Here is a 14,421-nt window from a genome sequence, read left to right as displayed (position 1 = left end):
CTCTTCCCTTCCTGGTTCCAGCCTTTGGCCTGGGTGACCTTCCCAACCTGCTGGGCCTGGTGGGGGACCGACTGGGAGAAGCGGAGCGGAAGCGGCGACATGCCAAGCCTGGCAGCTACAGCATCGAGGTGCTGTTGGCGGTGGATGACTCGGTGGTTCGCTTTCACGGCAAGGAGCACGTGCAGAACTATGTCCTCACCCTCATGAACATTGTGAGTGTCCCCGAGTCCCGGGGCTGGGGTGGGGACCACTAATGTTGTTGCGGTTCTCCTCGACCTGGTGCTTTCTGGGTGGACTCAGGGAAGTGGCTCCTTGCTCCTTAGGCCAGCTGGACGGCGGGTTTCATTGTGAGACGGATCTGAGCTGACCTGACATTCGTTCCAGGCCTCGGCCTGGTCTCAGCTGTGTATGCCTGTGCTGAGGTGCCTATAAGCAAACCAGAGTGCACGGACAGTGGGTTCTGGGTTTGGATACATTCAGAGCTGGGTCAGGCGTGGCCGGGGGCCTCACGTGCATTGAAGAGACTTCCCTGAGACTCATCGTCTGGAGGAAACGCCCAGTCCCAGGCTGCGGAGGCTGGCCCACGAGTTGTCAGACTATTAGGGGGGATCCCAGGCCCCCAGTGTGGGCCTTGGGTGTTCACAGAGATCAGACAGGCAGGGAAAGTGAGGGTCACGGGCAAATTTTTAGACTGATGACGTAGAGAGCTCATGTCCTATTCAAGTGAGTGGCTGCTACTCAGCTTCTGCTTGGGACTCTCGTGCAGAGATGGAGGGCTTTTGTTACAGGAAGGCCAGTTTTTCAAGAACAGTGAGAAATGCAGATTTTTAAAAAACTTATTATATACGGAAAATTTAAATCCAGGTATCTAAGTGAAACTCCCAACTTTTAAAAATGTTAAAGTGAAAAAAACCACGTGAATGCTGAACAAAACCTATCTACACGCCACACCTGGCCTGGGGGCTCAGTGGCCTCTGAGCTCAAGGCACAGAGACGAGAGGCCAGAAGGGAAAGGAGGTGAAAGTGACAGAGGCGGGCTCTGCATGCTTCGCTTCTGGCAGGAGGCCCTTGGCAGAGGCGCCCGCGGCCGTGGCTCTGGGGCGCTGGGGACCTGTCTAGGTGAAAGTAGGGCTTATGGTGGAAATCGCTCAGACCATGGCCAGACGCTGGGGAGGCGGGGCAGGACCCCAGGCCCGGCCCTACGAAGCCGGGTGGAGGGGTGACGCGGGGGCCAGCTCAGCACGCTGGGCGGCTGTGGAGTCCAGGCAGGAGGAGGCCAGCAGTGGGGTGGGGGGTATGCGCCTCATCAACAGGGGAGAGCAGGGCAGCGCCTTCACCTCTGAGTCTGCAGGTGACCCAGCTCAACAGCTTATCCTAAACGTTCATCTGGACCCTGAGAGCTGAGAAGGAAGATAGATATACACGATGGGGGCTCTTTAGAAAGCCCAAGTTTCCAATGGGCCTCCACTGGCCTTAAGGTCAGGGTCCTCTGACCTGAGGCCTGTAAGAAGGGTGGCTGTATTCTCACATAGACCAAAAGATGGCTGCAGGTGGGCCAGGGCTGGGATGGCATCAGCTTACACCCAGTCTGACATGGAAGGTTCTTGGAGGCTGTGTTGGACTCGCATCTGATCACAGTGATCACAGTACTATACGGAATGGGACATTAGTCGGTTGGCCAAGAGCGTGGACTTTGGAATCACACAGTCTGGCTCTGCCTCTTCTTGTCTTTTGACCTTGGGAGCAAGTTACTCTCTTGAATGTCCCTTTCCCAACTTCTAAAACAGCATTAGTAATGCTCACCATGCAAAAGCTTTGGGAGGATTAAATGACACGTACAGCACAGAGCATGGTACCTCTCATGGCATAAGCTCTCAGTAAATGGTTGGTGATAATATGACTTTCATGAGGGGAGTGTTAACACATTCCTGGGAGCTAAACAATTGATGAGCAGAAGTGTCATCCCAGCCCTCATGCCAATCCCCCTGGGAACATTTGTAGGAAAACAAAATAGTGTGATGCTGTGTGTGCTGTTTGGGGTTCATAATCCAGCCACATGGGAGGCAAGGTGGCTTTTAGGAGGGCACGCAGCCAGCCCCTTGTTAACTGTGTGACCTAAGGCAAGGGGCCTGCATTCTTTGGACTCTGTAGCTTGCAAATGATGGAAAACCAACTCAAGCTAGATTAAGAAACAGGGCTAAAAAAATGGACCGGACTATGGGAGGGACAGGATGGAGCTGGTTGTAAGTGTAGTTGGTACTAGAGGCTTACATGGACGCCGTTTTTAGATTTCCTTCTCTCTCTGTGACATCTTTCTGACCAAGTTCTCTACAAGACAGATTCTGGCCATTAGCAACATGAAGCTGACGCTTATCCCCATAGCTCCATGGCCAGAGACAAAAGAAGCTTCCCCTCTAGTTCCCAGGCAACAGTTCTGAGGAGAGGACTCTGATTGGTCTGAGTTTGGGTCACATGACCACCCTTTGGACTAATCACTATATGTTGGAGAGAATTTTCCAAAGGAGGAGAGGGACTGGATGCAGGCATGGCCACTGGAGAAATTGTTCTGGGCTGACCAGATACCCCAATTTGTGTCTGTTATAATATTTAACGATGTAGAGCCTCCATTTTTTCATAATAATACCGGCTCTTGGGTTTGTTGTGAAGGTTGAATACATGTAAAGTGTTTAGTACATGCCTGGCACTGTGTACTTATAGTTGTATTGTCTTTGTGTGTGTGTGTGTGTGTAAGTAGTTCTTTGTCTAAGTCTCTGAAGGTGGGGTCCTCGAGAGTGAGGGAGGACTTTGTCTTAGACTTTTTTGAACCCCAACAGCACACAGCATAGGTGTTCAGTCCAGCACGTGTTAGGTGATCGGTAAGTATGCAAGTGATGGTGTCTATGGGAGAAGCAGAGAGCCAGCATGCGAAAGGGGAAGACAGCAGATTTTTGTCTGCAGTGCCAGCCTTAAGAAAAGGCAGAATGGGCGTGGGTATAGCTCAGTGATAGAGTGCATGCTTAGCATACATGAAGTCCAGTACCTCCATTAAAAAAAAAAAAAAAAAGAGGAAAAGGGCAAGGGTAGAAATCAGCTTCAATTACAGGAGCCCCAGGGAAGGGAGAGGTACCAGAAATCTGCCCCTTGCCACCTCTTTGTTTGGATACTAATTCTTATGTCCCTGAAGTAGCATGTGGTTTGGGACTCAAAGAGCAAAGGCTACCATGTGGGGCTGTTTGAGAAAGAGAGGGAGGGAGGGAGGGAGGGAAGGGAGGGTGACTATAAATATGCCACACCTACCTTGCTGGAGCACTTGACCACCCACCCAGACTCTATAAACTGCTAGCCCAACCTAAGACCACACAGCTGGGTACTAATCCTATTAGTAGGAGAGCGCAGTTGGCCCCTGGAGCCAGCAGGTGGAGAACAGGAAGGGGAGGCGGAGAGGGGCAGGGGAGACCTTAGGAAGCCCTCAGTACTGAGAGCCTGTGTCCTGGACCCAAATGGGGAGCTGAAGACCTCAGGAGTGTGAGCTGGGTTCAATTTGCAGCCCGAAAGTCCTTCAGTTTGCTGAGAGATAATTTTCCGGTAAAGATAAAATCATGACTCTCATACAGAAATAAAAATGGGCATCGTGTTAAAGATTTTACTCTACTCATTAATCAGTGAGGGAACCTGGCAGATGGTATAACCCATTCAAAAGAGAACCCAAAGAGCAGATGCATTTATAGATCAGGAATTTTGAAATGAATGTGCAAATGGAGACAAAATTAACTTATTCACAGGGTGGAAAGGAAGACAGAATTTGCACATCTAAAGACAAGCTTTTTCCATTGCTATCAGTTACCTAACAATGCTCTCAGTTGTAAAGTAGCTTCTGTAGCATCAGATTCAGATAAGGCCGTTAGGTGTGCTGTGGACAGTGGATGGTTTCCATGAAAACACACATTTTATTCCCTGAGTTGGAGGCCTGGCCTGAGCCCCAGGTGGAGAGCCCTTTCCATGGATGGCCAGGAGTCTGGTGGCCCATCTGACTGATGGGCTGCATCGTCCTGCTCTGGAGCTAGAGGGGTGGCAGCTTCACTCAGGACACCAGGACATGCCCTGGATTCTGGCTGTGACAGGACTAAGCAACTAGATGGTGGGACCCTCCCGCGCCCCACCCCGAACATTCCTCCCCATGAGCTGACCTGCCCATGTCTCTCCCTTCCTGGATTCTGGCTGGGGCTTGAGATGTGGAGAGAAGGCCTGGGGTTGGGAGTGCTTGAGGGTGGGTAGGCTGAGGAAGACCACAGAGCTCTCTTCCTTGGGCCACAGGCTCTATGCTCTCTCGCACCTTTCAGAGAAAGCCTCCCGTCTGGGTGCCTGCATTGAGGGTTGTGTTACTCAGTTTCTCTTTGAATGTCTGTTGGTCGGACTAAAGTGTGAGCAGGGCAGCAGGTTCAGGAAGCGTGGAACAGACTTCCTGGAGCCCCACTCCCCAGCTGCCCTCACCGCCAGTCTGGGCTGTCATTGATTCTTTTGTTCAGAGCTAGGTGCTGTGCTGCCTTGGTGGGCCTCCCCTGTCTAGGATGGCATGGGTTTTAGGGCTCTTATGGTTGCAAGTGGCAGAGATTCAGCTCACACTAGCCTAAGCCAAAGAAGAGATTTGTGGCACAGGGCAGCTCTAGGTATTAGGGCCTCAGGTCCATTAAGATGCTCTCTCCTCACTGCTTGTCTGCTTGATGATATAAGCCAACAGGAGTCAGGCTTTCTCTCCATGGCAGGAAACAGGACCTCTGGCAACCCCATATTTCCACACTGCCTGCTCTTAGGACCCAAAGGCAAAGGGATCCTTTCTGCCCTCCTTGGGAGGATTGGCCTGGATTGGATCATGTGGCCATCCTGGACTAACTGCTGGGACTGGAGGGATGGCTTGGGCCCCCCAGGTGGAGCCCACCGCTGTGTGTGCAGCCAGGTGGGACAGTATCTCTTCCTAGAAATCAAGCAGTGAAGCATGAGTGACAAAAGAATAGCTTCTGCAGTGGAGGGCTCAGAAGGAGTGGAAAATGTGGTCCTTGCCCTCAGAACACTTACAGTGTTGTGTCCACAGACAATTGCAACTTACATCTTTTTAGAAATCATTAGAATCATTTTCGAGCAACCTCCAGGAGCCAGGCTCTTTATAAATGTGACCTCATTTACTCAAGTCTCCCAATAACCCTATGAAAGGTCTGAGTATCCCTGATGTCCTTACCCAGCAACTGGGGTGCAGAGAGCTGGCTGTAACTTGCCGGTCTCCCCTCTGGTCAGGCACAGGGCTGAGATCTGAGTGCTGCTTCATTGACTTCAGAGCCACCCTCTTCCCACAGCCTCTGCACAGAGGTCTATAGCCTCATTCAGGTGGTGCTGTCCATGGCTGATGACCCAGGTGTCAGGGAAGAAAAACAACTTTTCCTGTACCCTCTTAGGTTCTGTCCCTGGGGATGTGTAATTTAAACTGACAGAAAGACAGATTAGCAAAAGAAAAGGAAGAGTTTATTTACATGTGCAATGTGCATGTCCATGCAAGTGCTCAGTGATGAGTAACTCAAAGAGGTGGTTAGAATTGGGGGCTTATATACCTGTTAGTAAAGGAAAGAGAGGGGAGAAGAGGCTCTATGGGAAGGGCAAATAGGTTTCTTTAAGAAAGACAAATGGGAAAAAAAGAAAAATGGGTTTTAGGAGAACAAGTGGGAAGTAAGAAAGTTTGTGATAATATATGTTTATGCAGGTGCTAGTGGTCTTTCTGTCTTTTTTTATGGCCATAAAATTCCCCCGGAGAGGGGATTTATGGTAGCTCTTTTCCCAGAAGTTGCTGCTTTGTCAGATGAGGGAATTTCCGAGACAGTTTCTTTCTGCATCTATTGAATCTCAAATGTCCTCAGTTTAAAATAATATTTATACCAACTCTGTGGTTCTGAGTGGGTCTCCACACAGGCCAGGAGTAGGACCCTAGGAGCGACCCCAGGAAGTGAGTGATGTACATGTGTGTGTCCTAGAGGGACCACAATCCTGTACCAGTACCTGAGGTCCTCGCATGGGGTGAAAACCCACATTTTGTGGGTTCTGGGCCACTGTGTGCCCTTAGAAAGGCCCCCACTGGACCCGCTGGCTTAGTCTAGTCTGAGCCGTTCTAGAGAGGGTTCTGAGACAGTCAGCTTACGTGACCTGGAGGGTGGAGGGGCTGCTTTTTGAGGCCACAGCAAAAGATGAAACCCACTTCTGAGGTAGGTGTGAAGCAGCGAAGTTAGGAAAGTGACGAGGAGGGTCCATAGGAATGTGTTCCCTACACAGAATTTGGGAGCTTCCCTTGGAAAATGGAAGAGATATTTTGATGGATCATACAAGGAGCCACTTCTTTCTACAGAGCAAAGTGTGTTTTTGAAACTTGGTGTTGCAAAGGCTTGCCCAGACTGAAATGTGATTAGCCCAGAGGGGAGGGTCTAATTAAATCCCTCAGATCTGGAATTGTAAGCGACTGTGGCTGTTGGTGAGGAGTGGGTGGGAGGTTCTACTAAGTTCTATGGTTCATGATGTGGAGGCCAGTGTCCCCCAGTCCCTGGTGTCCCTCCTCCTGTCCCTGAGCTTTACTGTTGGAGGAAGTCTCTGACCCAATCTGCCTCTCTTGACCTCTTCCCCATGCCCCACAGCCTCCGCCAGGGAGCTTGTCTTTACTGAAAACCACGCCAGGAGGGCCTGCTTTGGATGCCTGTTTCCATGGTCTTGGTTCCACGTTCCTTTTCACAACCTACCAGAAAGTAGGTGGGGAGGAGAGTTTTTGTCTTCTCAGAGGTTCTGGAGGGCTGTTTGAGGCTGGTTCCTCTGCTCACTGCTGCCTTGCCCTTGTGGGTGTGGGAGCAGAGGGTCTGGGGATGCGTGAGGGGTGCAGCCGAGACAGAGCTTCCCATGAGGGCTTGTTCCTCTTGGGGAGAGAGGCTTATGGCACTGAGATGGGCTGCGCTTAAGGAGCTGCTGCCTTGCAAACCTGTGGCTGCCAGAGGGGGAAGGGTAGGGTGTAGGCTCTGATTCCCGGGTGCAGAGGACAGCCAGCCAGAGTGCCGCCTGTGGCGGTGAGCAGAGGGGCATCAGACAGCGTTCCCTCCCAGGGGACCAGCAGCTCATCCTGTCCATTGTATGGGAACTTGTATTTGGCTGGGATGCTTGAAGCACTAATTGCCTCAGGGATTTCATGAAGCCAGTAAGAAAGGGTGTCTGTTTGCTCTCCCCTCTCAGCTCCTGCCTGCCTGTGACCACTTCGGATCCTGGTTTCCGGGGCCAGGGCTGGCCTGACGGGATCAGAGAGGCGATCTGGTTCTCAGGATGGACAGTCTCATTGTGCTAACCCAGGGAGGAGGGCAGAGCCGACAGTGGCGCTCACAGCGATCTGATCAGGCCCGTCACTGTAGCTCTCAGGACAGCTGTGAGAATGGCTCAGGGGCATCCTGCCTCTCCGTTTTCTGTTTCATTAACTGGGGATGTGCTATAAATATTCATGCAGCACCAGATGGCAGGCAAGCTCCTCATCCCTCCCTCACATGCTGCTGGGCCCTGGATGGTCCAGGCTTCCTCTGTGCCTCGGTTTACCCATCTGTACTGGGTCCCTTTCCTTAATGCTTCTTCAAATCTCAGGGCCAGGGAACCATTTGAAACATACAGGGCAGTTTTAAGCATTTAGTGAGTGCCTGGTGTATACCTAGGATGACAGTCGGTCTCCTGTTCTAGGGAATCTTGGAGGGCAGTGCCGAAGGAGGCAGCATCCCTGTGGACTGCAGGAGAGAGGGGGGTAGAGAGGATGGCTTTCTGGAGGGGGTTGGAGCTGAGCCACCCTTGGGGGGAGGAGTCTGCGGAGAAGAATTTTAAATAACTGATATAGATCCTTTGCCATTGGGGAGGTGGATTTTAACTCCCACTCCAGGAGTGTGGGCTTGTGCATAGTGACTTCCTTCTAAAGAGCAGAGCATGGAAAGGGCTTGGGGGTGACTTTACAGTAGAGAAACCTGGCATGTAGCCTCTCTGCAGGTGATCAAGGTCAACATCAGAGAGAAGAAACGGCCCGGAACAGTCGAAGGAAATAGGTTGACTAAATGTAATGTGCTGTCCTGGATGCGATCCCATAGCCAAAAAAAGGGGACATTGCCCCTAAACTAGGGAGACCTGAAAAAATATGGGCTTTAGTAGGTGATAATGTGACGGTGTTAGTTTGTGAATTGTGACAAATGTGCCATAGTAATGGCAGATGTTAATAATAAGGAACCCTGTACTTGCACCTTTTCTGAAAAAAAGCTATTCTAAAGTTAAAAGTAAATTAAAAAAAAAAGTAAATTGATTAAGGGGAGAGGGTATAGCTCAGTGGTAGAGCACATGTTTAGCATGCACGAGGTCCTGGGTTCAATCCCCAGCACTTCCATTAAAAAAAAAAAAGTAAATAAATAAACCTAATTATCTCCCCCTCCAAAAACAAACCAAAAAAGTAAAATAAAAATAAACAAACAAATAAAAAACTTTTAAAACCACTCTGGTGGGATTAAAAAAAAAAAGTAAGTTGATTAAAAAAGAAAGAAGGGCCAGGACTTCCTTCCAGGCAGGTTGCTGGGAGGGTTCAGTGAGGTGGTGCTGGGAGGGTTCAGTGAGGTGGTGCTGGGAGGCGTGGGCTGTGCTCTTAGGTGACAGTTAGTACCCTCTCCTGTTTGAGCACCTGGTGGGCTTCAAACCCCAGGGTCCGGCTTTCTCAGCACTGCCCCTCCCTTTTGAGACCTGCTGAACCTGGCTACCAAGCAGTAGGTGGACATTCTGTCCCATAGCCCCTCAGAAGCAATGTTCCCTAGGAGTGAGGGAACTTGGGGTTGGCCAGGGTCCATTCTCTGCTTCTCTATCCCCAACCTGTCCCTGCCTTGCCAAGGAGAAACCCATCTGGGCTTGGTCCAGAAGGGAAGGCTGCCAGCGGCCCTCCCCTAGGCTCCCGAGGCCTAGTATCCCCCTCCCCGTCCCCAGCTGCAGGTTGAGGGCTAGGCATTTCTGCTGCAGGCCCCCGAGTCTGGCCCTCCCTTTGGGCAGGAAAACAGATTCAGAGCTCCCACCCCAGTAGACCCTCCTTCCCTTCTTCCTGCCCCCTGAGCTTGACCACAAGGCCCCCAGGAAGCCTGGCCACACAGGGTTACAGGAGGACAATGGGTCTTACAATAACTCTCTGGCTGGCCATGTTGCTGTTTACTGGCTGTGGAAACCCAGTCCCCTCGTCTTCTCTTCCAGGCCAGAGAAAGCCCACCCCAGCCAGCCTGCCACAGAAGCTAGTCCAGGAGAGCAGCTGCGTGTAGTGGCTAAGAGTCACAAGGTCTGGGTTCAAATCCTAGCCTTCCCACTTTCCAGCTGGGTGGCCTTGGACAAGGTACTTAACCTCTCTGAGCCTTGGATTTCTCACCTACAAAACAGGAATAATTCCTCCCTTTGTCATGGAGTTGTATGCAGTGACCTCAGCACAGTAGGTGTTCAGTGACAGCAGCTCACCCTCCAAACCCAGTGCTTTCTAGCCATCCTCTCCCTTCTGCTGTTTTGTCTCCCCTTAGCCAGAGAGAATCCAACCTTTGCTTGTTTTTCTGGTACACAGCCAATGGCCACCCCGGCCAATATGTTATGTGGAACCCTAACCTGGGGGTCTTGGCAGATGACCTTGAACTTGGCTGAGGTGGGGAAGCCGGGAGAACCAGACAGTTTTCTTTTCTGCCCCAGGGTGTGTCTTGCAGCAGTCACGCTTGTGCCTACAACCATGGGAAGCAATTCCTGATCTCCCCTGAGCTGGCTTGCTGGCCTCACCTCCCAGCTGGCATTTGGGAGACAGCGGTGGCGGACAGACGCCAACAGAGCCAGGCCTGGAGTGCACAGCCGGGCTGGAGCCTCGTAGGCAGCTGCACCTCCTTGCTGTGACTCCAGCACCAGCTCTGGGCTGTGGGTGGAACCCCTGTGCCCAGAGGCCTCTGCGGTTCTGCACACGGCAGCCCTGTCCAGCCGCCTCCTCCGCCTGCGCAGTGTCAGGGTGGCTCCAGCTGAAACAAAGCTGCTGAGGTCCCCACTCAAGGCAGGCAGGGGTGTGTGCAGCTGAGCATGCCAGGGCCCCAGAGACAGACCAGACTAGGGCGGCAGGGCCATCCCCACTCTTTTGGGGAGGGGAATAAAGGAGAAAATTTATTGTCATTATTCTTATTTAATGTAAGGAAAGAGCAGACTACCTCTCACTGGTGAACCCTGCCCCTGTCACAACCTCACAATTGTTATGCATTCTTGTACTGCTGCCTTTTGGAGATAATTTTCCGTCTTCCTTTCCTGCAGATCCTTCAGTAGGGTCTGTTTGACCTGTCTCAGTTTTCTGTTACTTGATAATGTCTTCATTTCATCATGATTCTTAAAAGATGGTTTGCTGGGTCTGGGAGTCTAGGTTGATGGTTTCTTTGTCTTGGTGTTTTGATGGTGTTACTTCAGGGTCTCCCCTGTTACTGTTGAAAACCTCCTCCCAACCCAGTGGTCCTTCCTTGGTGAGTGATCTGTCTTCTTTCTTGCTGCCTGTAACGTTTTCTCTTTGACCACTGTGAGCTGGAGAGGAGTCCCTGGGAGACTGTGGTCACCATCTGTCCCCAGGAAGGAGCCGACATGCTCAATGAAACCTCAAGAGGGAGACTTGAGGCCAGGGGAAGAGGTGGACAGGAAAGCAGAATAGGGCTCATGGCATAGAAAACTTTCTAATGGCCGAGAGCGCCCCGTTGCTGGAGGTGTGAGTGCATGGGCAGGAAGGAAACTCCCTGTTATGTGGGGGGTTAGCCTCAGTTAGCTTGATTGCCAGTGGCCTGGGGCTTTCTTGGTGGCTCCATGTGACTCCTGCCTTCCTCTCCCCTGCATCATGCCTCTGCCCATCTCCTAGGAAGGGTCAGCGACCTTCTTAGTCAAAGATCATTCCAGCTCTTCCAGCAAGACCTGCCTGACCCCTCCTTCTCACGTGCACCATCCTCCTCTCCCCTGAACCCCTACTTTGGTTTCCAGATTATTTCAGAGCGCTGAGTGGTGTCTCCAGATGGCACATTCTGCTTGTTCAGTATTTGCATTCAGGCCAGTTACTTGGGAGTGGGAGTTGGTGTCAGGAGGCCCCCACTCAATACCCCCTGCACCAGCGTTGGACACTCAGGCTCAGAGCGCGGCAGCCCCCTCCCAGATCCTGCCATGAGGGACTACCTCCCAGTGTCCTGGACTGGAGATGCAGTGTTGGAGCAGGGGTCACTGCAGGCCTTGATGGGTGCATTTGGCCTGCTGAGTGTGGGACAGAAATGAGTATTGTGGCCAGATTCTGGCAGCATTCGGCCATTTTGGAGAGAGAAGAAGGAAGGCAGGCCGTGGCCTTTGGTCCTCCAAGCACCCAAAGGCCCTGCAGATGCCCCCCCCCTTGTGTCCTGGTGACCACTCTCTTCCACTACCCTGGGGTGACTGGTGGGTTTGCACATGTTTACGAGGTGCACAGATGTGTTGCTCACAACCCCATCCTTGGTCTGCACTCTTACAGGGCACGTCAGGGAGGTATGAGTCACTGGCCACACCCTTGTGTAGAAGGAAGGCCGTGTACTGATGTCAGTAGGAGCTGAGATGTTGGGGTTAGTTGGATCATTCTGTTGCAGACTGAGTATCATTTCAGTGGGTCAGCAGAGTCCTTAGGTTGGAATTCTGTTAGGGAGAAAATGTGTGTGTGGCTGATTAGACCCGCATCCCTCCTAGGACCCCACAGTTCTCCTGGGATGAGTCAGGGCAGGCAGGTGGAGAAGGACATGGCCTTTTTATGCATTTGAGCACTTTGCTCCCGTGGTGCCTTTGCTTCTGCAGGAGAGGGGGAGGGGGCTGGAGGGAGGTGCCCCCACCTGTCGGACTTAACATCGTTACATGTGGTGGGGGTTGGGGGGCCTGCTGTCTCAGTTGAATCCAGACATGGATGCCAGGCAGGCCCTTGGGGAAGCCTGACACTGGCGGCTCTGAGGTCTACATGCTTACGAATTGGGGCAGCTGCTAGTTCTGGGAGAGCGAGCCGGGGCTCCATGGTGCCTGCAGCTCCTGCCACTGCAGCTCTGGACCCACAGCCTGGCTCTGTCCTTGCTGGCTCAGGAAGGGTGCGTCAGCGCAGCAGCAGACCTCCGGTCCCCCTTCCGGCCGTCCCTTCCCCATGGGGCTATCATATGTTGAGTTGGCCACACTGTTCCTCTCCATCTGGTAGACAGCTGTTCCCTCAGGGATTGTAGGCTGGTTCCTTTGCTCATGAGCTGAAGGGCGTGGAGAAGTGAAGTGGTAAGAACAGGATCATTCCTGAATCTCCATCCCAGCTCCCGGGAAACCGTGCTGATAGGAGTCAAGAGTCAGAGTTCCACTTCCGCCTCCATCTGTGACCACGCCTTTGAGCCCCTCTGCCCGAGGGACTCATTCCTGTTCCCAGATGTTGAGTTGGTATGAGCATCCACATGCCAGCCCTACGACAGCCATTATGACCCCTATTCTACAGGAACAGAAATGGAGGTTCTAAGGAGTTACCTGATGTGCCCCAAGCCACCCAACTCAGAAGGGGCAGTGCTGGGATTTGAACCCAGGACTCTAGCTCCTGGTAGCTGCGTTGCTGTGTGCTGTGCGTTGCTGTGACCTGCTGAACATGTCATTTTTCCTGCTGGACAAGTCACCTCTCCCTGGGGTTATGCCCAACTAGGGGCGTAGTTACGTAAGTGTTGGACCATGACGTGTGGACTTTAGAAGTGATGCTTTTAAATCCACAGAATGAAGTTTTTTAAAATAAGAAAACTACAAACAGTATATTCAGTAGGACTCCAGTTTTGTAAAATAAGACACACATATACACACAGCAGGAAGCTGTGTTAACTGTGGTTGTTATATATCTGGCTGGTATATAGTAGATGACTTAATTTTTTTCTTTTATTTTTTTTGGATACTTTTCAAAGTTTTTAGAGTGGAATGTTTTGTATTCAGGAATAAAAGTTACTGAAAACTAAAAAGCTGGAGTTGTCCAGTGGGACCACTCAGGAGATGGGCATCTTCAGGAGCAGGTGAGCTCCCTGTCCTTGGGGGTGGACAGGCAGAGTCAGGGTCCAGTCTGTCACAGGACACTGTTCCAGGTCTCCCGACCAGGGGTTTGGAGAGGGCTGCATTCTTTGATAGACTGTGCCAGGACTGCCCCCCAGGTCCCTGAGCCTGTGGGACAAGGGACGAATCCAGTGCAGCTCTCCTCCCTGAAACTTGACCGTGCCTGAGAATCACTGGGGATCTTGCCCAAAGGCAGACTCTGATTCAGGAGGTGGACCAAAGAGGCTGCATTTTTAACAGGCTTCTCTGCTGCTGTTTCTGCTTGAAGGCGCTAGAGCACTTCCCCCCCGGATTTGCCCTGGAGGTGTGCTCCGGCACCACAGGGCAGACAGATGATTCCAGTGGCAGCTGGATAGCTATACAGGGCGGTGAGGACAAGTGGCCTGAGCTGTGGCATTTCTGGAGGGACTCTTCATAGACATGGAAAAACAAGTCAGTCCGAGTTGCTGGCTTTGAGACCAGGCCCCCTCACACTTTAGCTTCCCAGAGAGAGCTCAGGATCGGAATTCGGTGAGCCAGGATTTGAACTGCAGCCCTGCAGTTTGTTAACTGCATGTCTTTGGGCCGGTCATCTTGCCTCCCTCTGCCTCAGTTTCTTCATCTGGAAATCAGGCTAGGAATGCCTTCCAGATAAGGCCGTGGAAAGGATGAAATAGGAGAATGTGTCGGATGCCTGGCACGCGGGGGACTTGTAATGAATGCTTGCTTCTCCTGAAACTAGGTGCTCTTCTATTCTTGCAGGTGGATGAGATTTACCATGACGAGTCCCTGGGGGCCCACATAAACATCGCCCTGGTCCGCTTGATCATGGTTGGCTACCGGCAGGTAAACCCCCTTGTCAGCAGGCAGGGTTTGGAGGGAGAAGGGTTGTGGGAGAGGGGGAACAGGATCTAGGAAACATTTTGTCTTCAGAATCAGAACCCGGAGACTGTTAGAGTTGAGGCTTCAATGACAGGGTCATTCGGGGTTGGTAAGCGGGGGTGTATGATTCCCTCTGATCAGATAAACGGACAGTCCTAAACCCCTAGAGCTGAAGGTCCCGCTCCTTGAGTGGATGGGGAAAGTGGGGCTTAGAGGGGAAGCAACAAGACAAGTCCCTCCGGGGCTGGGCCCTGGGGCCCTGGGCTCTGTCGCTTGTTCTTCCCCAAAGGGAAGTAACAACAGAACTTCCCTCCTGGGGCTATTGTGAAGATTAAATGAGACGATGAACATACAGCGGAGATGCTCAGAGTGGCACCTGCCTTGCAGGTTAGTTGAGGGATTAGAGATAATGTGTTCTCTCTCAGCAGA

The 14,421-nt window shown here is 51.9% G+C and overlaps 1 protein-coding gene across 8 annotated transcripts in view; it reads left to right on the top strand.

The window, feature by feature from the left end:
- Window positions 1-14,421, top strand: part of ADAMTS14 (ADAM metallopeptidase with thrombospondin type 1 motif 14) — a 75,319-nt gene that overhangs the window by 30,745 nt on the left and 30,153 nt on the right. For all 8 annotated transcript variants that reach the window (XM_032470197.1, XM_032470195.1, XM_032470191.1 and 5 more), the window contains exons 4-5: window positions 22-212; window positions 13,873-13,956. In XM_032470197.1, coding sequence (XP_032326088.1) covers window positions 22-212; window positions 13,873-13,956 — 275 coding nt within the window. The remainder of the gene's footprint in view (window positions 1-21; window positions 213-13,872; window positions 13,957-14,421) is intronic.

Source organism: Camelus ferus, chromosome 29, assembly GCF_009834535.1.
Source record: "Camelus ferus isolate YT-003-E chromosome 29, BCGSAC_Cfer_1.0, whole genome shotgun sequence".
In the NCBI taxonomy this organism is placed as follows: Eukaryota; Metazoa; Chordata; class Mammalia; order Artiodactyla; family Camelidae; genus Camelus; species Camelus ferus.
The sequence above is the reverse complement of the archived record's forward strand: the minus strand, read 5'-3'. Positions and strand labels throughout refer to the sequence as shown.